The sequence below is a fragment of the Stegodyphus dumicola genome, chromosome 3, assembly GCF_044657685.1.
Source record: "Stegodyphus dumicola isolate Sdum_Otavi_A_Nest chromosome 3, ASM4465768v1".
In the NCBI taxonomy this organism is placed as follows: Eukaryota; Metazoa; Arthropoda; class Arachnida; order Araneae; family Eresidae; genus Stegodyphus; species Stegodyphus dumicola.
Genome location: NC_140770.1, coordinates 272,834,091 through 272,857,873, shown reverse-complemented (window position 1 = coordinate 272,857,873; position 23,783 = coordinate 272,834,091). Strand labels below are relative to the sequence as shown.

The 23,783-nt window shown below is 33.0% G+C and overlaps 2 protein-coding genes across 5 annotated transcripts in view; one reads left to right on the top strand and one right to left on the bottom strand.

The window, feature by feature from the left end:
* Nucleotides 1-23,783, bottom strand: part of LOC118182918 (receptor-type guanylate cyclase Gyc76C-like) — a 731,383-nt gene that overhangs the window by 310,684 nt on the left and 396,916 nt on the right. The gene's annotated exons all lie outside the window — the stretch shown is intronic.
* Nucleotides 505-19,392, top strand: LOC118182919 (histone-lysine N-methyltransferase PRDM7-like). 2 transcript variants are annotated; one of them, XM_035352302.2, is made up of 10 exons: nucleotides 506-760; nucleotides 1,437-1,526; nucleotides 5,976-6,056; nucleotides 6,201-6,256; nucleotides 8,584-8,728; nucleotides 8,816-8,905; nucleotides 11,364-11,440; nucleotides 14,343-14,537; nucleotides 14,658-14,910; nucleotides 18,468-19,391. In XM_035352302.2, the coding sequence occupies exons 1-10, from the start codon at nucleotides 628-630 to the stop codon at nucleotides 19,226-19,228; spliced, it is 1,881 nt and encodes a 626-aa protein (XP_035208193.2). In that variant the 5' UTR covers nucleotides 506-627; the 3' UTR covers nucleotides 19,229-19,391. The 2 variants fall into 2 exon arrangements, with proteins under 2 accessions (XP_035208194.2, XP_035208193.2); XM_035352303.2 differs by lacking the exon at nucleotides 1,437-1,526 and having other exon boundaries at nucleotides 505-760; nucleotides 18,468-19,392.

Sequence of the window (23,783 nt, the reverse complement as noted above, 5' to 3'; positions counted from 1 at the left end):
TTGCCACTGGAAAGTAAGAAAATGTATTCAGAAATATATTCTGAAATGTCGCATTTTATTTCCAGAGTCAAGAATAAAGGAAGGTGTTTTTGTAATAGGAAACTTAAAGATCTCATGTAAAGGGGCTCGAAAACCTTAAAGAAGCTAATTTTTGGAAATCCAGAATTTGAAGAATTATAAACATTAAAGGAAAATTGCATAAGTAATATAATAATTTCTTTCAATACATTTACTCTGAAATTTGTTTAAACTAAAAATTCTTGTTGGCAACTTTATTTCTCTTACGTCAAGCAAGAAAATATCGTCTGCTGGCATGTCTTCATCAACATAAATAATATAATACTTTAAGTCTTTTGAAGTCATATTTTAACGTGTATAATTTGATGCAAAGTTTCAACTAATTGATACAGTTGCTTTAATATATAAGCATAGTTATTAATTTTATTTATAATCACAATCATTTTTCAATATGCTCGAGTTAAAAATAAATTTAACAAAAAGACTTTAACTAACAGAGAAAAACTAAATGAATTTATTTCGTATAGAGAATGCAGACGATATTTTTCCTCAAGCATTAATTATTTAGTTTTTAAGCATATTTTATTCTGAGATTTTAATGTTTGAAAAATGGATTACGAAGAAAGTATCCAGAAAAAAATTCAAGAGTTCTTCAGCGCAAAAGAATGGCAAACACTGAGTAATTATGAAAAAACAAGATATACTAATCAGTGTCGAAATTACGAGGTTCTCTTATCAACAGGTATGTCACTAAAAACAATTAAAAATTAGCGACTTTGAAAAATTTAGTTCATATATTAGTTTTCTGTTTCTTTTATAACAATTTAATCAAATAATAAAAAAGCATCATTATAGAAAGAATATCTATTGTTATTTTTATTAAAGAATTTGTTATTTTCCACATGCATTGTTTAAAAAAAAACTGTCTAATTGATTGTTAAATATTCTTGATTTCAAGTGAATATCATGTTGCTTAAATTTCTCCATTAATTTTTAACTTAATCATATTATGCTTATTAAAATATGCTTTATTATTATTTTCTCATTTTTTCATTTTTTAATTTGAAAATCGGACAGGTGTTTGCTTCATGCGAAGCATTTCTGAATCTACTTAACCTAAAACTTACATATCTATGTTAATCTGAAGATTTCATTATTTCTTTAATTATAAAATTTCTTTAAGAGTAAAACATGATTAATAATCTAAGATCCATTCTAGGTTTCAAAATGAATATATTTTTATGCAGATAGGATTCTTAAACTGATTTTGTTTCATTTATCGGTAATAAAAAATTTTAACATTAGAAAAATCTAAGAAGTACCCATTTTTCATTAATGTTGGAGAAATATCCATTGAAGAAATATACGTTTTAATACTACGTACTTCTAATTTGAAATTATTTGACTACATACCATAGGTCTGAAAGTAAAGCCACCGTCTTTTATGAACCAAAAAAAGAAAGCTGATCATGAGAATAAATGGCATAATTCCAAAACAGAAACATTAGGTAAATATTTCTTTTAAAAAGCTTTAGTTAATCATTTAAAAAAACCAACGAAAATTTTATCGCCTGTTTAAAATTAAACTGCTACTATATAGAGTCATTAGGTTATTTTGAAGCGGGAAACATGAAAAATGTGCAAATCCCTCGTCGAAACCTGAACTTGTCGAGTATGCTTCCATTTACACCAAGAAGGCATGCCGAAAGGAAGGAAAATTAATTACCTTATATAATGTATAATAACTTTAAATTTATAAATCATATTTTTTAATATTATATAAAATTACCTTTTATTATTTATTTTAACTTGTTCAGTATGACTGATAATCAGAGCATGAAATTTTACTATCCTCTAAAAATCCTTATTTCTTCAGTAGTCTTATGAAAATATATGCAGAAGAGAAGATAATGAAATAAATTTAAAGAAATTAATATTTTCCGAAATTTCTTTTGTACTTTTTTCTGTTTAAAAATTTTATGCTGTACTGTGAATAACACCATAAAAGAATTTGAGGTATTATTTGTTTCAATTTATGAAGAAATCCAGTTATTGGGCAAAACGTTATGTTGTTATTAATTCATATATATAATAATTTTCTAATGAAATTTCTTTCTTGATATTTATTTAAAATTTTAGTGCCTGGTTTCAACATATGTCAGCAGAAGAACGTTTATTAGTTTAAAAAAATGGAATTTTTATATGAGTTCCCGCTAATTTCTCTTTAATTTTGCGTTTGTAGAATTCGGAATTCTTTAACTTCTGTTAAGTTTACACAGTATACCAATACGAAAAAATAAATATTTCTGAAAAATTCGTATGAATTCCGTTTGACTTTAAACAGCCAATATTTCTTATATAGAAACTTGATTTTAGATTTTTTCATGAATCCTATGTTTTTCTCGCAAAATCTGACGAATAACATTTTATATTTTCAACTGAACGTTTTTTTATTTTATAAAGTTAATATTTTCTACTTCCTTGTACGAAGTAAAAAGGAAGTACTGTAATCGCGAAAAGTTTCGGGTATCATATTTCAACGAACATATCCATTTTGACTGCTATCGAATGCTATTTAACAATGTTTTTGTGGGACATCTGTACGTAAGGACAGAATAAAGTACTCTTTTTCCTCATAAAAATTATAAAACTGGTTTAAAATGGATGCTAAAGAGATTTTTTGTGGGCAATTTTCGTATGTCTGTATGTATCTCGCATACCTCAAAAACGAGTAGCCTCAGAACGTTGCAATTTTGTATATAGGACTGCTTTAAGATGTAGATGTGCACCTTCCATTTTGGTTACATTCGGCCGCACCAAAAGTATATAAATATATGTACTATATATATATTCACTCAGTTATTCGGCTGAGTAAGCTCAGTTTCTTTATTCTTATATGCTTCTAAATTGTGCATTTTTTACTTTAAAAATGATTGAATTATGTAATATTATGTATAATTTACGGTAAAGGTTTTTATGCCTTTAGTTAACGTGCATGCAATAATTGCGGAATTATCAAGAATTCAAATTTCTTTAAGTGCGGCTAAGCTTAATTTTTGTTTATCATAGCAGTCATATTTGTTTACATGTGAAACTTAGCAAAGCAGTGAATTTGTTGCCAATCTAGAGGAACTAAGCTTCGCAACAACAAAGTAACGTCTTCTTTTATCATTGCGAATTAAATTATGCTTAATTCATTCTGGAATTATCATTTAAGTTATTAACTTATCTCACATATGGACTCAGCATAGCATCCACCACAAATTAAGGCAGTTTCTACGCCTTCGGCGTCTTTTTGCGAGTGAGGCCAAAAGTAAACTTTCAGTTTTGTGCACCAAAAAATGTGACTTCTTGCCCGCTGGCTGAATTGCATGTTTTTGCGCAGAAACTGTAACATAGATTGTAAAAATTGTTTTTTTAATTGTCTTACCTGTACTTGGTGTTTTATGTTTTTATATACTATCTTTCAATTTTTAATCGGAATATTTTGAATTTTTATGCATTTTTGCATTGCCGCTAGGTGAGAACTAAATTAATTAGTAGCGTATGCGGATTATGTAAGCGGAGCTGAATCGTCTGTGAAAAAAGTTTCTTTTTTATTTGTTTAATTTCCTTTATATATCGTTTTAGATTTATCATAGTATTTGAATAAAACATGTGGTAATTTTTCAGATGATATAAATTTTGTACACTCTGAGTTATAAATTAAATGAGATGTAACGCTGTTAAGTGAACCTAGCCCCAAATTATCGATATGGTAAATAAATAACTTTAAAGAGTGAATTTATTCTATTGTGCTTTATGCGCTATCGAAGAAGTAAGTTTAATTCAAAATTCGTTAATTGTTAATTCAATATGTTTAAATGAAATGCAGGAAAATTGCGTATAATTAGTATTCCGTACAAGGAAGTCATCTCGTGAGCACATCAGATTTTTTGCATTACGCTTACAGTAGGATTATAACATCACAAGAAAACTCAGAAATCCTCCTTAAGTAACTATTACTTTTTAAATCACTAAGGTTCTAAATCACCAGATGTACAGAGAATTTTTCTTACTGCATTTTTTTTATTTCCCGTCCGTCGTTAACTGGGGGAAACAATTTTTTTTTCTAGACATAGAGAAGTTTGTTAAAATATTAATAGTTGTTTGCTTATTTTTAGAATTTCAACTAAAATATTGTAAAGCATCTTTAACCAAGCGTCCTTTAACCAAGCGTTCGATTATCCGAGCTGAACACGGTCCTATTTACCTTGCATAATCGCGGGTCTGCTTAACTTATTTTAATATTTAATTTGTCATTTTATTTGTGTATATACATAAGATACTTTTACATCAGATTTTATGTTGTTACGTTAAAAGAATCGAATAGGATAAAGCCCTTATGTAAATCGATGTCACTGATAATCGTCTTTATCAAAACCACTCCAGAGAAGACCAGATTCATTCGAAACCTTGGGAGAATGTCACCGAAGAGAAGATGTATTGTACAGCAGAGTAAAAATTAATTCTTTCCACCAATAAAATAAAATTCTACGAAACATGTAACGTTAGAAATATACTCTATAGTCTATATCAGCGATTCTCAATTGGTGGAATGCAGTGGTATGCATGCTGGGAGCGTTTCCCAGAGGTCCGTGGTTCGATTCCCGGCAAAGGCGTTGCTCATTTTTCATCTCCTCTGCTATAAAAAATGCCAAATGTCTTTACAAAGCAAAGTATTTTTAGTTACTTAATTCAAAAATGTTGTGAAGAAAAAGAAAATGTGATAGAAATTTCCTGTCATCGAACTCTAACTGAAGATTTCACAAATAACACCCTCGTTAACTATTGGATGAAACGAAAAGAAGAATTTAAAGGCGTTACACATATAGCTATTAAATTTTTATTAGCTTTTTGCAGAACCTAGTTGTGTGAACGAGGATTTTCTTCCAAGTTTTATTTGGAAAAAGAAATACAGATCAAAATTAAAAGTGGACCCTAATTTGCGGTTAAAGTGAAATAACACCAGGCGTAAAGAAATGGATCTCTCTTAAACAAGCCCAAATTTCACACTCAGTATATTAAAAATAAGGTATTATAACTTAAATTTTGATAATTAAAATGGTAGCCAAATTTTAATCTAATGTTTTTTACAATTACATTAAATACAAATAGCCAATAGCTTGTGAAAATAGCATAATTTATGTATTTTATTAATATTTCTATTGAGAAATTGAAAAAACACATTGTAAAATGTAGTGGTGGTACTAAAGTTTTTCAGTTTTTTTTTAAATGGTATGCGCTAGTCAAAAGTTTGAGAACCGCTGGCCTAAATTATTTAATACTAGCTGTTACCCGACATGCGTTGCATTTCTATTTAAGAGAAAGAAAGCATTTGTGTTTTAATACTGTTTATTGAAGTGCTTTTGGATACACAGTATTTTTTTGCAATATGGTACTACAAGAATAAATCAGAAGTTTTTTTTTTCCATGCATGAGCAAGTGAAAAGCATGGATATTTCAATTTAGTTCACAAACGTGTAGCGATTGTCCTGTGCCTTGCTGATAGTCATTGAAAATGCGAATCGATTTACTGATAATCAATAATCATTATTGATAAGCAGCAAATGCGAATCGATTTACTAATTATCAATGATCATTATTGATAAGCAGTATGACATCGATTGATTTTCATTTCTTTCGTTTTACCTATTTTCTACTACAAATTATATCATACCCAAATACTTATACAAGCATAAAAGTGGTCGTTTTTACAAGAATTTATTTTGCAAGTTTTTATTCATACTTTTATGTATTAGGTGTAACAATAAAAAAACTTACAATCTAAAATCCACGCAAAAGTTGCCTTTAGATTCTCATTATTGTTTGCTCACTGTTAATACTCCCACTGCTGTCTTATATATTGATCTAAAACTGGATTTATGTATTAGAAATGTTTTGTTATCACATTTCAGAGAAGATACCCCAAGTGCCTAAAATTAAACCTTTTGCAGTCCCTAATGAGTCTGCGAGAAAGAAGAAATCGGCATCTCAAGGTAATTAATATATTATTTAGCCGTGCAATTTATGCTATACATTCAAAAATATATTAATAAATAAATAAATAAACATGAGGAATTGTTTTTAAAATGCATATTAAATGTCTCCATTTGTTTTTAATTTTAAATATTACATTTCAGATAAAATAAGCATGAAAAATAAGACCTCGAACAGAGAAATAGTATTGCCGCAACAGGTATGCTTATATTTATCAGAAAGTATAACTCTAACTTGCTATTCAAATTCTAGTCCAAATCTGAAAATTTACTTTTTGCAGTATTTCAAAAGCAAGACTTTCAGATTCTTGATTGTTACGTTTGGTTCATTTAAATATGGCAAAGCACCAGAGGGACATTTGCCTTTGATTCGAACCCTCGTACCGAACTACCAGTGTTAAGCGACTTTGTCGCTCGGCCGCTTCTGGGACCATCTTGATCGTTAGGAAAATTCTAGGAGCTCTGGGAAACAATAGCATTATTGCTCTAAGAAATAAAAAAAAGTATTAATACATATTCATGCAACAAATAATGAGAACAAATGTATGACCCACTTATTTTACTACCATTTGTTTTCTGGTAACAAATGAGAAGGTAAATATTTGTTTAACGTTTTAACCATTACCGAAATAAATAAAATAGTAAATATTACAAAAATGAAGCATAACCTTTTAGAGCTATTAGATATATATATGGGATGTAAACAAGAAAAATGAGCAATACCCTCTTCGGGATTCGAACTCCAGACCTTTCGATTGCTAGCTGGACGTGCCACTAATTTTATACCGGTAAGTATACAGCCAGGAAGATGAAAAATCATTACAGCTAAATAGAACTAATTCTAAGAACTAATTTTTACAAATTCCGCATTTTATAATTTTCGTGTTCATTCACTATGTAACTGAGTACGAATATCAACCAAAGAAGCGTAAATAGCAAATTTAAATTTAACAATACAATGAATCTTCTGTTCCTGAAACCAGCTTTGAAGGTAATTAGCACTTTTGACAATATATATAAATTTATAATTGGTAATCATGACAGCATTCTAATATGTACCTATGAAAGTGACCAAAATGCTTAATTTTTATTACAAAAGTTGAGAAGCACCTTTCTTAGTTTTTACAACAGTTATAAGGTATTTCTCCCGGCTTCTTGGCATGCGTTTGTGGTGTGATGGTCTGCAGCCCTGGTGTAATGGTGTGGAGCGCTATTTCTTATGACAGCAGGTCATCTTTAGTCATCCTCCGTACATCTTTAACAGCTCAACGATAAGTTGATACCATCCTGCGGCTGATTGCATTACCGTTCATGGCAAGGGGGGCCATTTTCCAACAAGATAATGCCAGGCCACATACCGCTTGCATATATCTGGACATTCTCCGTGCGGTTGATACTCTTCCTTGGCCAGCAAGGTCACCAGACCTTTCACCAATCGAGCATGTCTGGGATATAGTAGGCCGTCAGATTCGGGCACCACAAAATATCGCAGATCGGGAGCGATAACCGATGAATGTCTCTCAGAATGGGTCGCAGGATGATATTAGGAACCTCTACCACTCGTTGCCTCGACGAAGTCAAGCCTGCATTGCCGCCAGGGACGGTTCGACCAACTACTAATTTGAACTCTCAATGGGTGATTGTGAACCGTGAACAGGTACTATGATTTTTTAATCATTTTCTTATCTGGGTATGAGCTATACACATATTCAATTTCATCAAAAACAACGACTTCCTTCATGGTGCTTCGATGTTTTTCGCAAAAGAGTGTACATTCGTTTGAATACTAAGGTACCAGAAATGTGTAGACCCACAGTAAAAATATTGAAATAACAGAGTTTTAAAGTAATTGCATTTATTGTGGGGGTGAAAGTAGGAAGTGTTATAATTAAGATATGTAAGAGTTTTATAACAATCTTATTAGGGTGTTTCCAAATCAAAGGAATCTTAAAGAAAACAAAAATTTTTAAAGACAATTATAAAGTCTCGGTGGTTAATAATTGTTAAAGTCTTGCATTAATGGATCCACTAATGCTCTGAGAACTGAAACCCTTGAATATTGGTAGTATGGCCCAGGTTCACACCCAAAAGAACTGGATGACACTATATAAAGAGTTCTTAGTAGTTTTCTTCATGAGTAACTTCAGTTTCAGCGGGCATTCTTTAGGAAATCCTTCTACGAAGAAATTTCTCCTTAGGCTGATTGCTGTCGCATGCTTTATAATGTCTAAATAACTATTTTCATTTTTGTGTTATTCTTTGTCTTGTGTTTTTCCTGATAAATTTTCTTCTGAAACATTATTCAGAAATTTTGGCAACGATTTCAGTTTATTATTTTCTTTACGCTTCATCAAAAGCTTAATATATCATGTGAGACACTTAGTCAATTAATATAACTACATTAAAAAGAGTTATCTACGAGGAATTTAAGAACTTTTTCTAACTTCTAGAAGACTATATATTTCAATATATAGAAGGAAATAATTTCATGTGCTATAACAAATTTCTTAACATTTCTGATTGCTAGGCAAAGACCAGCTTCAGCGATCTCAAGAATATGGATTATAAAAGTATTGCAGATATCCTTCTCAGTCCAGCAGAAGTATATTTCCGAAAGCTGGAAAACATTTTGATGATAGAAAATGACTCTGATCCAGAAGTGGAATTGATAGGTCAGTGGTAAATACGTTTAGTTTTAATTTTGAACATATAGGCTGAAAATTGTTAGTGCAAATTAATTTTTGCTCTCTCTTCTTCAGAATCCGCACCAGTAAAACGTTATCCCAAACGTAATATCCCTAGAAAAATTTACACAGAGGAAGATATCTCCAGCGATGATGATTACCTGTGTAAGCATAATAAGAACTTTAATTATTAAAGCGTTACTAAAAATTCTATTAAAGAGAGTAAAGAAACTTATTATTACAGAAAATGTCAAATCATTTTTATACTATGGTCTGAAAAGGTTTGTGATAAATATGAATGCATTATTTTCCTTGTCAATAAAAACTGAAGGAAAAATACGTCGAAAATAGAGCATTCGATGATTCTGTGCATAATTGATATAATCAAATCCAAATGCGAAGCAACTCATACACAAAACAAACTCAAGTTACGAAATTGAGATCTTTACACATTTTGCAAGATTACTTTCCTTTAGCTTTATGACATTTTATTAATTTGGAAAAAAAAATTCTCAATAACATTCAGGACTTAATAACAGAACTCTAAGCTTTGAAATCTTATAAATTGGTGTAGCTAATTAAATGAAAGGCGAAATAATATATTTGTTTTTAAACTAACAAAATTACTTAAGGGAAGAGGAAACAAACGGTCTTCATGCAAATGGCGGAAACAAATGTTGTTCTGTTAAAGCCTGTCATCTGTACCTTTCTTAGAAATTGCTACAAATTTGAAGGGTATAGTAATTTGGATAAGATATCTAAAGATTACTACAATGATAAAGAATACAGGGGATTATTCATTTAAAATAGTTCCTTGCATGAAATCGCTTGTAAATTTCTTACCACAACCGCTTCGAGTTTCATTAATTACTTTATATCCTTTTAATTCTGATAAAAAATTTAAAAGCGATTTTATGATTTTGCATACGATTGCATGTAAATTTTTTATCAGAATTTGCTTCCATTTTTGTTAGTATAATTAATTACTTTATATCTGGTAATTTGATCGTTTAGTGATTTCCCAAAATAGCTTTGAACAAAAGACTTGTATTAAATTTGGTAATCGGCATATAATTTCTGTTACAAAAATGTTTGAATTGCTATAAAACTTTCACACCAAAGCGTTATGTGTATTATCAGGCAGAATATGTATCGCAGATAAACCATGCTCTTAAGATTATTCCACATAATTTAATGAGCAGCATATCGATCAGGTCGGACATCTGCTGTTTAGCGATCGTCTTTTGCCAGTTAGTGATAGCATTAAAAAAGGTTTTACGTTAATTTTTACCCTTTAATAAGAAGCCTTAATAAGAAGCGGTATGTAGCATTTGCAGTTGTTCGAAAAACAACTAAACATTTAAACGGTACAGAAGATGCTTTTCTGATAAAAGCCTTTTTTAAAATACGTTATTACCGGTATAGATACACGTGTTAAAGCTTTTGATATAGAAGCAAACAAATAAGTGAAGGATTCAAATTGTTAAGCTAAGCCGAAATATTATTTAATATCTGTAGAAGCTACAGTATTTTTAATATCTGCTGATTTGTGCTAGAAGGTCTACAGTAACTGTTTATATTAAAATTATTTGAGGTGTTAAAACTGAAATTTCCATTCCACGATTAGATTGCCTGCATTTTTAAAATTGTTCTTTCATTATGCATTTCAACTTGCAGTCATTTCTCTTTCTTTTTTTATATTTTGGAAATCCTGAATACCAAAGCAATTTCAGTAAGAATTTGGTGTTTTTATTTCTTGTTCGGTGAAGTTCTAATATTGGAAAGCCGTCCTTTATTTTGTTCGCACCTCCTTCAATGTATTATTACACTCTGACTTCATCTGAAACTCTACCAATTAAATTCAATACATCAAAAATCATCAGTTTGTTCATTACCGAGATGTATACGAAGATGAGTAGTTCGATATTAAACGAGAATATATACGAAAAACATTTAAAATTAATATCATCATTAAACAAGAAAAATTTTAATAAAAGTTTGAAAGAGCAAAATCACTTCCAATAGGACACGGAGCTTTCCCGAAGAATCTGTGAGACTTGGTCCTTTTGTCAATTGCTACACATACTCGCTACAATATACATTTCATAATATGCATTGCGTTGATCATTGCACTGTACTTAAGGCACATTTACAACTCAGTGCTACACTTAATACAAACATTCATATCCGCAGAGATATACCAAGTATCTTTTTATTATGGATCTGTGTAAGTAATGCATAGAAAATTTCTAAAAAGACCTGCGCAGCAACCTAGCAACTTAAAAATCTGTAAGCATTATTTTCTAAGATAAAATTTTGAAGCGATATTTCCAACAAACATTTTTTGAACTGCAAATCGTAATCATGTTTAAACAATAATGTTAATACTTGTGTTTGTATAACCGAAATTTGATAAGTAAAATTTACTAAAAATAACTCAAAATATGACAAAGCTTGCTCGAAATATGTTAAATTGTATTACTCTGATATTTAATGTAAAATTTACTAATTGTAAGATATTCTGAAATTTGTTGAATATATGATCCATATTCATTCAAACTCATTTTTTATTTCATTTGGCTCTATAATTTTATTAAGATAAATGTTTTTAAACTCACTACAGATTGTGAAGACTGCAATTTAGAGCACAAAGGAGCTTGTCCCACTCATGGACCCATGCTGTTGGTTTGCGACCAAAAGGTAAGCAATTAAAGAAAACCTAATTCGAATGAAGAACTGAAGAAATATTTTTAATATTGAGTTCTTTGTACCAACAAAAAATATAATTTGTTAAATGAAAAATACATAATAAATAAAGAAAAATAGAAAACTAGTTCTTACACAAAATTTGCGACGACTCCTTTTATATTACGATTTTTATTATTATGGTCATAATGGCAATAATAGTGGAAATGTAAAAAGAATGAAGAAGTTTTATATTTATAATATATAAAATCCAATAAAGAGTTAAAAGGTATTTCTCCCGCCTTCTTAGTATACTTTCGTAGTGTAGTGGTGAGCACGCTGGGCGCGTATTCCAGAGATCCGTGGTTCTATTCCCGGCGAAGGCGTTGCTCATTTTCACTTCTCCTTTTTCCAAAATATCCTAATGTCTCTACAGAGTAACCAATAAAAATTACACAGGCGATATTTAAAAAAAGGTATTTGATTATGAAAATAAAAATTATGTAAATGACATTAAAGTATTTTCTCCTTCCTTTCTGCGTGCCTTCGTGGTGTAACGGTTAAGCACACTCGCCACGTATTCGAGAGTTCCATGTTCGAGTCCCGGCGAGGTCTTTGCTCATTTTGATGTTTCCTGCTTCAAATACCTACTGACTCTACAACATTAAAGTATAAAAAATGATTTCATTACCTGTGACAAAAGTAGTAATTAAAACAAAGTCATAAAGCCACTAAGAATGCTGATAATCTTTATAACAAAATCTTCAGACATAACTTTAAATGAAATGAATGCATTTTTTTAATATGATTTATTTAATTTTGTATTTTTTAAAAAATGTGTCAATGTTTCAATAAAACGCATTTGTGGTTTTTTTTATTCACGTATGGTCCAGAGAGCTTTCAAACTTAAAATAATTTACTACGATTATTTTGAGTGTATATTGATAAAAACAATGTAAAGTTATGATTAATTACTTAAAAATATTTTCGTATGATATGTATTATATTCTAAACCCAGTTTTATAAAATTGTTAGTTAGCGATAAATTATGTTACAGATGCAGAATAAGAATAATTTGGAAAATTTTAATTAGGTCTATACAAAAAATACTTAAGATTTCGGTCTTATTTCAGACTTGAATCTGAACCAGAGCTTCAAAGCATCACTTGTGTTTTAATTGAAGTTCAATGTACTCTTCAAATTTGTTTGAGAATATTCGTGGTCATTCAATCGTTAAGACTACCGCTGGATAAGGTTAAGACTCATCAGGCACTTGCCTCAGAAGAACTACTAGAAGAACCATTCAAATTATCCACCAAAAAACCAATTTTAACAAAGAAATCATAAACAAAATAAAACATTGAATAGTATCCAATTAAATACTTAAACAAATCTGCAATCAACAGTTTTATCGCATAATTTTCTTTCTCACAACTACATATGAATTTAAAATATAGCAATTTTTGACTGTACAATAAACTTCACTTGACTTAACAATCGAAGCATGTTTGTCTGTCTGAGATCTTCGATATTCATTTAGCGCTCAATTAATATGGATTTTTTAATTTTAGCAAAGGACTCAAGAGCCATTTTTTAAGCTTTCTCCAAAAATTTGACTAAGACCACCATAGAAGTGAAATCCCAAGGTCTTTACGTCTCTTCCTTCATCCCCAATCCCTCGTTAATATCTTACTGCAATTTAGTTTCATAATGAGTTCTGGTGTTTAAAGTAAATGTTCAAATCGGTGGCCTTTAACATCTCTAAATTTCTGAGTATGAGTCGAAACTGATCCCTTACTTCGCACCAAAGAGCCTAATGGGATTTCTGAGTCCACCACTTGAATACCATCCCAAAGTGGGAAAAGGTTACGGGGCAAACGACAGTACACGTCACGTTTTAATGTGCTTCATGAAAAAAGATCAAGCGGCGTAATATATACATTTATATATATATATATTGCCACACTGTTACCAGGCTCGGTGATTCCTATTTTATTACTCTTTTATGTTGGTAAATTCTGCACTTTTTGCTTTAAATGGTGACTGAATTACGTTATGTCCCGATTAGGCTTTCTTTGCCTTTTGTTTATCTGCTATTATAGAATCTGCTTTATAGAATTATCAACAATTTAAAAGTGGCGCTAGACCAAACCTGGTGCTATTTGCTTACATTTAAAACTTAATATTCTTAATAGTATAGTGAACTAAGTGATTTCTCACGTCATATCTTTTTCCAACGTCTCTTTCTAACGTCAATATCTTTTTGTCTTAGTGGGACTAAAAGTTTATTTTCCCTTCCTAGTGGCGGGCACTAGCCATTCTAGGCGTTGGTCACACCTAAAGCCGGGAATGATGGTCTCTTGATTATGTAGGCACCTAGTAGGTGGGCTACCGTTGCCTGCTATGAAGGGACAGACAAATTACATCCTTGCGTTCTCTTGGATTCGAAGCCGGCTTCTTCGGTACGGCAGTCAGAGTTACATTTTTATGGACCGAAAAATTTGTTTTTTTGCCCGTTGGCCAAATTGCTTATTTTTGAATAGAAACTCTAATTTCATTTGCAGTGTTTTTAAATGTTTTAACAGTTTTTGTTGTTTTAGGTTTTTATGTATTTAAAATTTTTAATAAATATGCTTTAAGTTTTCATGAATTTTTGCCTTGCCGCAAGCAAAAACTGAATTAATTGAATGAGAAATATATTTCTAATGAAATTCGAGGAATACGTTTAAACGAAGTGCAGCGAAAAATGTCTATAATTTATTAAGTCGTACACTGAAGTCATATGATGTCCACATCTGAGTTTTTCATGTTGTAAAATGTAAGAGTTAAGTTCCATGGATAGGCATTCAATAAGAGGATATGGTACAAATTAGTTTAATGCAATTTTATAAAGTTCTGTATCGTTTATTTTTTGCAGGTAGCAAAGGGTTTACAAAACAAAGCACTGGGTTCCACCCCATGCTTTTTGTCTATAGGGAAATCATCCTTACCAAAAGCTGGATTAGGGGTATGGACAGAAATTCCTCTTCCGAAAGGAATGGTTTTCGGTCCCTATAAAGGAACTATCGTGCGAAAACGAGAGGAAGCCAGTAAAAGCGGATATGCTTGGCAGGTAAGGAATTACAGAGACTTTGCATTTTCAGTACAGTTGTTTTACTAGTACAATGATGTAGATTTTTAATATTTTTCGAAATGTTGCAAATACTGCACTTTTAATCTGTTCATTTCGAAGGTATGGAAAGGCGGGAAAGCTCATCATTATATCGAGGGTTTCGATAAATCCTCCTCCAGCTGGTTGCGTTTCGTGAACTGTGCAGATATTGAAGAAAGACAGTCTCTCACAGCATTCCAATATAAAAAGATGATTTACTACAAGACTTACAAATACGTGTTACCTTATACAGAGCTTCTTGTCTGGTACGGAGACCAGTTTGCTCGTGACTTGGGTATCGACACAAAGAAAGGTGTCCTAGATGACGTTGCAGGTATTTATATTCTTCCATTTCTATAAATACTAAAATCATATTAAACTTTAATTAACCAAAATTGACTTAAAAAATTTCATATTTGTCATTCAACGAGAAATAAATTCTTAATTCCTCTTCTAAATTTCAACAGAGTCTCTTAAAAAAGAAATTGTAATAAATGCATTTCTAATTAAATATTTATTCAGTTTTCTGACCAACGGCCAGCAACAGTTATTATAACATACAGGGTGTCCCGTAAATGTTGCGACAAAGTTCTGGTGGAGGTAGGACTCATCATAAGGATTAACAATTGCATAGGAACCCATGCCCGAAATTTGGGGGTAAGTAGTAGCACAAGTAGAAGATGGGAAAGAAAACAAGACAGTGATTAATGTGAAACATTTATTGGATTTGAATACAAATGGTGCAGGGCAGCTTGAATGTTACAACAGATGATCGAAGTTTGGACCATCAGACGCCAAACATGAATGACACCGACAGACCATTGCTTGCTGGACATGTTCAAACACACCGGGAGTTTCTTTGATTGTAGCAGCTGCGCAGGCGAGTCTTGCCATCCATTTCGACACAACAGATACACGACACTTTTGATGGCTCCCCACGAAAAGAAAACAAGGCTCGATAAATCCGGTCAGCGTGGGGGGGGGGGCAGGGATTAGGTCCACAATGCTTAATCCATCGATGTGGGAATGATCTGTTCAAACAACTACAAACATCCAGTCCAAAATGAGCAGGCGCCCTATCCTGTTGGAACCACATGTTCGCCTCACATTTGGTGGAACATCATCAAGCAAGCCGGGAAGAACTTGCTCCAGAAAGATCCGATAATTCGCGGCATTCAACCTAGATGGTAAAAGGTTGTTAATGTATGGGCGGGTCTGGTCGGCGAAACCCGCCCGCACATTAACTTTGAAAAGTTGTTGTGCTGCGGGGTATTGCACAACGTGGGGTTTTTCTCAGCCCCCAAATATTGATTATGGTAATTGAATATGCCATCCTATTGAATGCGACCACATTCGTCTAGAACACATAAGCTGGGAAATTAATATCAAGGGCCCTTTCTTGCAGAAACCACTGTGCGAATTGTAAACATTCAGGATGATCATCGAGGAGCAGTAACTGAATCTTTTGTGAGGTGAAAGGCATGAAACGACTCGGCGTTCAAGACACGCTGGGCACCGGAATGAGGCATTCTTAATTGTAAGTATTAAAGTGGAAAGACAAATATATTGCGTGTACCTGAGCGTCAATATACATCTTTACGAAGATTTTTGACTAAATATGAAACATCTTTATCCGAGATTTCTAATAAATTTAGATATTTCATTAAATTTGAAAAATACGTATTACCGAGAGTTTTTAAGAAAAAATTCATTAAATTCGCACAAAATATGAAATAAATAAACAAATTCAAATTTTAAAATTCGGGCTTCGAAGTGCGCATGATAGGGTGGGAGATTATATGTACTCAGAATTGGGTAGTTCTAAGTACACTGCAGAGGGAAAAAAAAAATTACATTTTTATATCTCACGTTCTACTGGGCGGATTGACGAAATTCAAACTGCATTTTTTATATGTCAAAAGCGCGACTTAGTATATCTATTAGATTTCTATATAGTATTGTTCTAAAATAGGTATTTTGACACAAAATAGGACTTTGTTTTAAATACATGCCAATTGTGTTTCATATTTCGTGTTTACGACTCAAATTATGCCTAAATACTAAATTTTGTAAAATTTGGTGTGAAATTTACGGAGAAATTGAAAACTTTATCTTGGCGTATTTTTCAGTTTGCGCCAAGAATAATTCACTTGGTTAACTTCTTAATTTATAGCAACCCATTTTCCCTTCATTTTTATTGCAGACGAGAGGAATTTTTTTTTTCCTTTCTTTCTCTGTACACAAGTGGAAAAAAGATCATTGTTCATTACTTTCTAATAATTTTAACAAAGTGCGTAAACCACATTGGCGTTATTATCGCTTAAAAAATATGTCAAATTTCAAAACGTGTTAATATGTGAAATCAGGTAAATCTTAGAAAATTTTGAATGAAAAACTCTAATTTTTTGCGAATATGGTTAAAAATACATCTACTTTAAGATGACTATAAAACAATTTCTAGGTTATAATGCAAAATGATTTTCCAAAAATTTATTTTAAAATACAAATTTTAAAATAAATCATAAAAAATGGGGTAATGTTATTTGGAACGAACCTAAATTTCTAAATGTCGAAGAAAGAATCTAATAAGTAGAATAAAAAAGAGAGTCTAGAGACATTAGGTATTTTTGGAAGCAAGCAAGATAAAAATTGAGCAATCGCCTTCGCCGAGAATCCAACCATGGACCTCTGGAATACCGGCCCAGCGTGCAGAACCACTACACTACGAAGGCACCCTAGGAAGGCGGGAGAAATACCTTATATACTCCCCCTTTTAAAGGGCGACTGCGGATTTTAGGGAACCCAATCGCTAAATCTGGGTGCGGAGAATCATCATCCAACAACCCTTTTAGTTCGGGCGCCACTGTAGAGACATTAGGATTTTTTGGAAGTAGGAAAGAGAAAAAATTAACAACGCCTTCGCCGGGAATCGAACCACGGACCTCTGGATTCCAGTCCAGCGTGCAGAATCACTACACCACGAAGGCACGCTAGGAAAGCGGGAGAAATACCTTATAGAGGTTATAAAATATATATGAAATTCAACTAACATGGAGGAGGTAAAATTTTAAGAGCTCATTTTTTAAACACTACTCATGCGACTTGTACAAAACTTGACAGTTTGGCATGATTTGAATCGCAGAATTGAAATGTGGAAAAAATTTGGCATGTCATTTCAGAAAGTTTTGGATTTTGTGTCAAAATACGTACATTAAAACAATGATATATATAAAGCTGAAACATATATCAAGTCACACTATCGTGACATAAAAAACACAAGTTGAATTTTGTCAATCGGCCCAGTCACTAGAACGAGAGCTATACGTTTGTCTCCCCCTTTTTTATTTTTGCGCAGCGTATATACATCCGTACAGATTTCTTATTATTTAATAACAGAGACAAAGAGAAACGGTTTGTCAGATGAAAACATTTACAGTCTTTTCTTTTATTTTATGGAATTAGAAATGAATATTTTGTTAACATTTAAAAACAATAACAGCAGTCTGAATAACGGTAAAAAATTTTGAAACCATTCAAGAATAGCCTATTTTGTACATTTTGCTTTACTGTGAATAGCAACCGCTCTCTAGTATTTATTTACATCTCTCAAAATTAGCGTACAGATTTCTTTCACAGAAAACGTATTTCGTTTACGATGCATTATGCGATAAGCCGTTTCGAGTTACTTATTTATTCTTTAGATTGCGGCATTCAAATGGGTTTTCGTTTTAATCGTTTTTTATTCCCGCCATTTCAAAGCACGTTCGAATTTTAAAATGCGATTTTAGTGGGCGATCTAAGAAATTTTTAACTTACTAAAAGCATTTGATCGCCCATTAAGTGATTACCCGTATTTTAATGTTATTTTATCTTTTAATCCTATATCTATAGAGGAAGTGGACGGCTTCGAATGCGATGTTTGCCAAGCTCTCTTTTCGGAGGAAGAAGCCATGCTGAGACACAGAAAGAGTCATCCGCATATGATTGCGGACAGGAGACACAAATGTCACTTCTGCACCTATTCCAGTATAAAGTCAACTGATCTGCGGCGTCACCTGCTGACTCACCTGGGAGAAAGGCCTCACCAGTGCAAGCACTGCGAAAAGAGTTTTACGCAAGCCTCCGATATGCGCAGGCACATGAGAACGCACACCGGAGAGAAACCTTTCGTCTGCGACGTCTGCAGCCAAGCATTCGCGCTAAGAAGCTGCTTGAACAGACACAGGAATATTCACAGCGACAAGAGGCCTTACCGATGCTCCGAATGCGGAAAGGATTTCACTTATCTGAGCGGCGTTTGGAACCATCAGAGGACACACACGGGACAAAAACCCTACCGATGTACGCAATGCGAATACAGATGTGCGCAGGGTAGCAATCTCCGTAAGCATGTGATACGTCATCACACGAGGGACTTTCTCCACACGTGTTCCTACTGCGGGAAAGGATTCCTGAATCCAAGTCAGGTAAAGCAACATAACGAGCAGAAACATTTCGGACCGTCTTCCTCTAGGTTGAGCGTGGACGGGACTGATAGCTTTTCTCCGGATTTCACGTGTGTTTCCCGGAGAGAGGGGGACAATTTACAACTCGAACGCTGTCATCCTGCAGGCTATTCGATGACACTGTCGACAAGCGTGGTTGTAAAATAAATGAACGAAACGGGAGTTTTCAAAATTGAATTTGTACTTTGTATTACACGAATGTAGTTACATTTTCTTATTCAACACTAACAAATACTCTGCCTTCACTCATAATCTCAAGAAAAAAGGAATAAATTGTACTTTTGTTGTTTGTTTCGTTTTCTTCTGCGAACTTCTTTTTTTTCTATTTAGTTTGGAGCTGATATATTTGTGAAAATTAAAGCTCTTGAGGTACAGCGCAAAAAAAGGGGGGATAGTTCTCTATCTTCCGTCTTACTGAGCCGACTGATGAAATTCAAATAGCGTTTTTCATGTCAAGAAAGCGTAACTTAGGATTTATTATAAATTCATACATAGCATTGTTCTAATATAGGTAATTTAACACAAAATCGAACTTTTTCTAAAACGACATGCCATTTTTTTCCAAATTTTTTCCGCATATGGCAACCTATTTTCCTTTCCCTTGCATTGTGAATGAGCGGGAAAAAGTCACATCGTTCCTACTTTCAAATAATTTTAACAAAGTGCCTACACCAACATTTCAAGTTATTATCCCTTTGAACAAATATGCCAAATTTCAAAACGCGCCAATATATAAATTCACGTATATATTCGGAAATTTTGAATAAAAACTGTTATTTTTCGCAGGTGTGCTTAGAAATACGGCTACATTACGATGATAGTAAAATTTTATAGATTATATTTCAAAATGTTTTTCGAAAAATTTATAAAATTATTCAAAAGTACAAATTTTAAAAGTAAATCATAAAAAATGGGCGAATGTTATTTGGAATGAACCTAACTTTCGAAATGTGAAAAGAAGAATAAAATAGGTTTAATAAATATATATATCCAACTCACTTAACATTGAGGGGCTAAAATTTTAAGAGCGTATTTTTTAAAAACTACTTGCGCGAGTTTTACAAAACTTGGCACTGTGGCGTAATTTGAGCCGTAGAATCAAAATATGGAAAAAATTGGCTTTTCATTTTAGAAAATTTTTATTCTATATAAATCTAATACATATACTAAGTCTCGCTTTCGAGACATGAAAAACGCAAGCTCAATTTCATCAATCGGCGCAGTAGAACGAGAAATATAGAACTATCCCAATTCCCCCCCCTTCCCCGCAGTGTATACATACTGTTCTAGTAGAAGGCTTCAAAAGAGACATTTAGCAATAAATTTTTATTCTAGAATAATCGACGAACACAATATTCAACGAATTAATTTTTTTTTCTATTTATCCCTCGAAAAATTTTTTCATTTAATTATTAAAGTGTAAAATCCTGTCTGGATAAGAGAAATTCCGTGTGCCTTATAACGCATTGGATATTTGTCAGACGAAAAAATGAAAGAATGTAATACGTATCTAGTTCTTTCCACAACGCATAGAGGTAAAATAGCAGTTGTTACCATTTCGCATAGAGGTAGTAATCTTTGCGACCTCAGAACGGAAAGCAATCAAATGTAAAAAAGTATATAGCTACAACTTCAATAATTCTTCCTTTATTTCATTAGAATGTTGGAAACTTAGAAATGGCATTAATGTATGATGGAATAATGTTACAGGGAAATCTTTTACTGACTTTTTCAGTTTCATTGATTTTCCATTAATCGCATGAAAACTGACTGACAGATTTCTTTTAATTCGCTCAGTGACAGGAATGGAAATCGTTACTTTTCGATAGCTGATAAAGAATATTCTAATTTAATTTTAGCGTTTTCATTGTAGAGACATTAGGTATTTTTTTTGGAAGCAAGAAAGATGAAAAATTTGCAACGCCTTCGCCGGGAATTGAACCACGGACCTTTGGAATACGCGCCCAGCGTGCAGACGACCACACCACGAACGCATGCCAAGAAGATGGGAGAAAATACCTTACATCATTTATTCCTAGCAATATACTACATTTTCCTTCGAATAGAAAAACGTAAAGCTATGTAAAATGTTAAAAGTATGAATTAGTAGTATATTTCATAGAAATGGAAAAACGAAAGGGTGCAAAGAATCAGAAAGAAAAACAGTAAAAGTTTACACAACATAGGAATAAAGAATGTAATGTTATGCTATGAACCAAGAAAATTGTTTTTGAAATACACTAGTGGTCTTTGTTGCGCAGCCTTGAGACTAAAAAGGTTTAACTGGAATGTGGTGTGTGCACTCGCATAATTTGTTATGTCGCCATTGAACCATTTGTGTGAGAATACTGTGTCTTTAATGCATTGGGCACACTTAAAATACGGATGAGTCGAGAGTCGTTTCGGCAAGTTAGTTCGAGCCATTGCATCGTCTTCCAGGTTATGCTCCTTGAAAGGTTGAGCAATTTCGTGCTGTGTCCTCTAAAGGTGCCTTAGGCCTAAGCAAGCGACAGGAGCAGCCCCAAGATAATATTCCAAGATAATATTCGTAGATTTGCACTGCTACTTCTGTCAGACAAGAGAGATATGTCACAATATTGTTGCGTGTGTACGGGTTCGTAAGAGATTGAATGCACACAGAATTGGTGATAGCTTGATAAAATTAATTTTAACAAAAGAAAAACTTCGCAGTTGTGGAATTTGCCACCAAAGTACTGGCACAACTCTTCACGTATCACAGAGCACAATCAGTAATCACATATCAAACTACTAAGAACATTAAATGTAACGCAATGCAAAGCGCATCTAAAAGGCGAAGCTCACAAAGAGATTTCTGAATACTCCGAACTCTCGCTGAACTAAATAACTCAGAAACAGATGCTCTCGCCGGTCATATATAATTTAGTTTTCCGGGCCACCGAGAGATTTCTAGTAACTTCCACTTCTCGAAATGACTGTGAATGTGAGCACCAGATACGGTTACAGTTGCATATAGCATCAACTGGGATACAGCTGCATATAGCATAATACGGTCACAGCTGCATATAGCACAATATTATTATTATTGTGCATAAGCACAATAATAATAACCAGTTTCAGTTATAGAGAGACTGTTTCGCATTAGCAGCAAATAATGTTGCCAGTCTGTCGCGGACAGAGGAGAACGTTTACTAGTGGCGCATTAGGTAAGTAGCGCTGAATCGTTTGCGAAAAACTATTTCTTTTCTATGTTTCATTTCTCCTATACATAATTTTAGATTTATTATATTATTTGAATAGAACATGTGGCAACAATTAGATATTTCTTCAGATGATATAAATTTTGTGCATTCTGAGTTATAAAATGACAGTTTCCTGCAGACTACTTAACTCTATTTCTACTTCGTTTCCAGCTTATTTATAACATTTGTCATAATATACCACTATCTTCTGAGTCAAAACACTGCCTGAAGGGAATTCAGCCACTTGGGAATACTCATTGCTCTCAGTTCACACACCTTCTTTTTAGAGAACAAATGTTAAGATGTCCAGTATGTATAAAAGGCAGTTAAATATTTCCAAAAGAAACCGTTACACGAAAGCTTGTCTGCGTTTGATGTCTCATAATAGAAGGCTAAAACAGTGCCTAAGGCCATAATATCGAAGTTTCTGTGAATCGTCTGTTGGTATTCACAGTTTCTCAATAATGATCGCAACAGTCCCTGCCAAATTTATCAAAACGTTTATCAAGTTGTGGGGTTTCAAACCCCACAACTTCATAAACTTTGTAACTTGTTGTGGGGTTCCAAACCCCACAACTTCATAAACTTTGTAACTTGTAAACTTTGGCTAAATGTGTAGGAACCTCATGAACCTGTAAGCGAATAATCGGTTTAGCTCAGCAACAGAGACGTAAACCTCAAGAACGGTTAATAACTCTTCATTTCTCAAAATAAGAATTGAACGGATGGTCCCTTTCTCAGGACGTACAGCAAAGCCTCCACTTTCGCTTGAACCCAAAGTAATAAGAAATCAAACTTAACTAAAAAGATATAGCCGAAGTTATCAAGATTTCTAAGTAGTTAGCCCCTAAATATCAACTAAGCTGGTGAAGCTATCAAGGACCTGAAATGCGGCCGAGCGTAGTAACAGCTTAGAGAATGTAGCCGAAAGGCGAACGCGTGCTAGTCAGAAACTCTGGCTCTCTACGAAGTCGGTGGAACGTCCACTTATATACCTCTCTCCTCATTTGCATTAACAGCGATTCTAAAAGCACATTTTGGTAGGAAATTTTAAGCTGAAAGTAGGAGGGAGAGGAAAGTAGCTTTAACTAAAGATAATTGCTAAAACCTTAGGATAAATCTTATAAAGTTTATCAAATGATAAGCTTCTGATGGTTCGAAAGCGTTGATTTCTTCCTTTCATTCGACAAATTTATATGAAACCAGTTTTTTATATTTTTGTGGCTGTTTTCGTGCTTAACACACTTTATGTCATTGACTAAAATTTAAGTCTGGGTTTGAAACTCGTCGCCATTTCTGTGGTGAAGACAATGCCGACTTTTTATTCTCTGGATTTTGTAATTATTAAGCAGGATTTGGAATATTCATCCTGCATTAAAATTTGCGTCAATACAAGGTCACGCTCACTCTCTCATAGAATGTTGTTCACACAGTTTCAGGAAATTCACAAGATAATTTTTATCTCGTCAAGTACTTAGCGC

Coding starts and splice junctions, on each gene's coding strand:
- LOC118182919 (XM_035352302.2), top strand. CDS start 628: ATGGATTACGAAGAAAGTATCCAGAAAAAAATTCAAGAGTTCTTCAGC. Junction 8,729..8,815: donor TCCAGAAGTGGAATTGATAG/GTCAGTGGTAAA, acceptor TCTCTTCTTCAG/AATCCGCACCAGTAAAACGT. Junction 14,538..14,657: donor AAAGCGGATATGCTTGGCAG/GTAAGGAATTAC, acceptor TTCATTTCGAAG/GTATGGAAAGGCGGGAAAGC.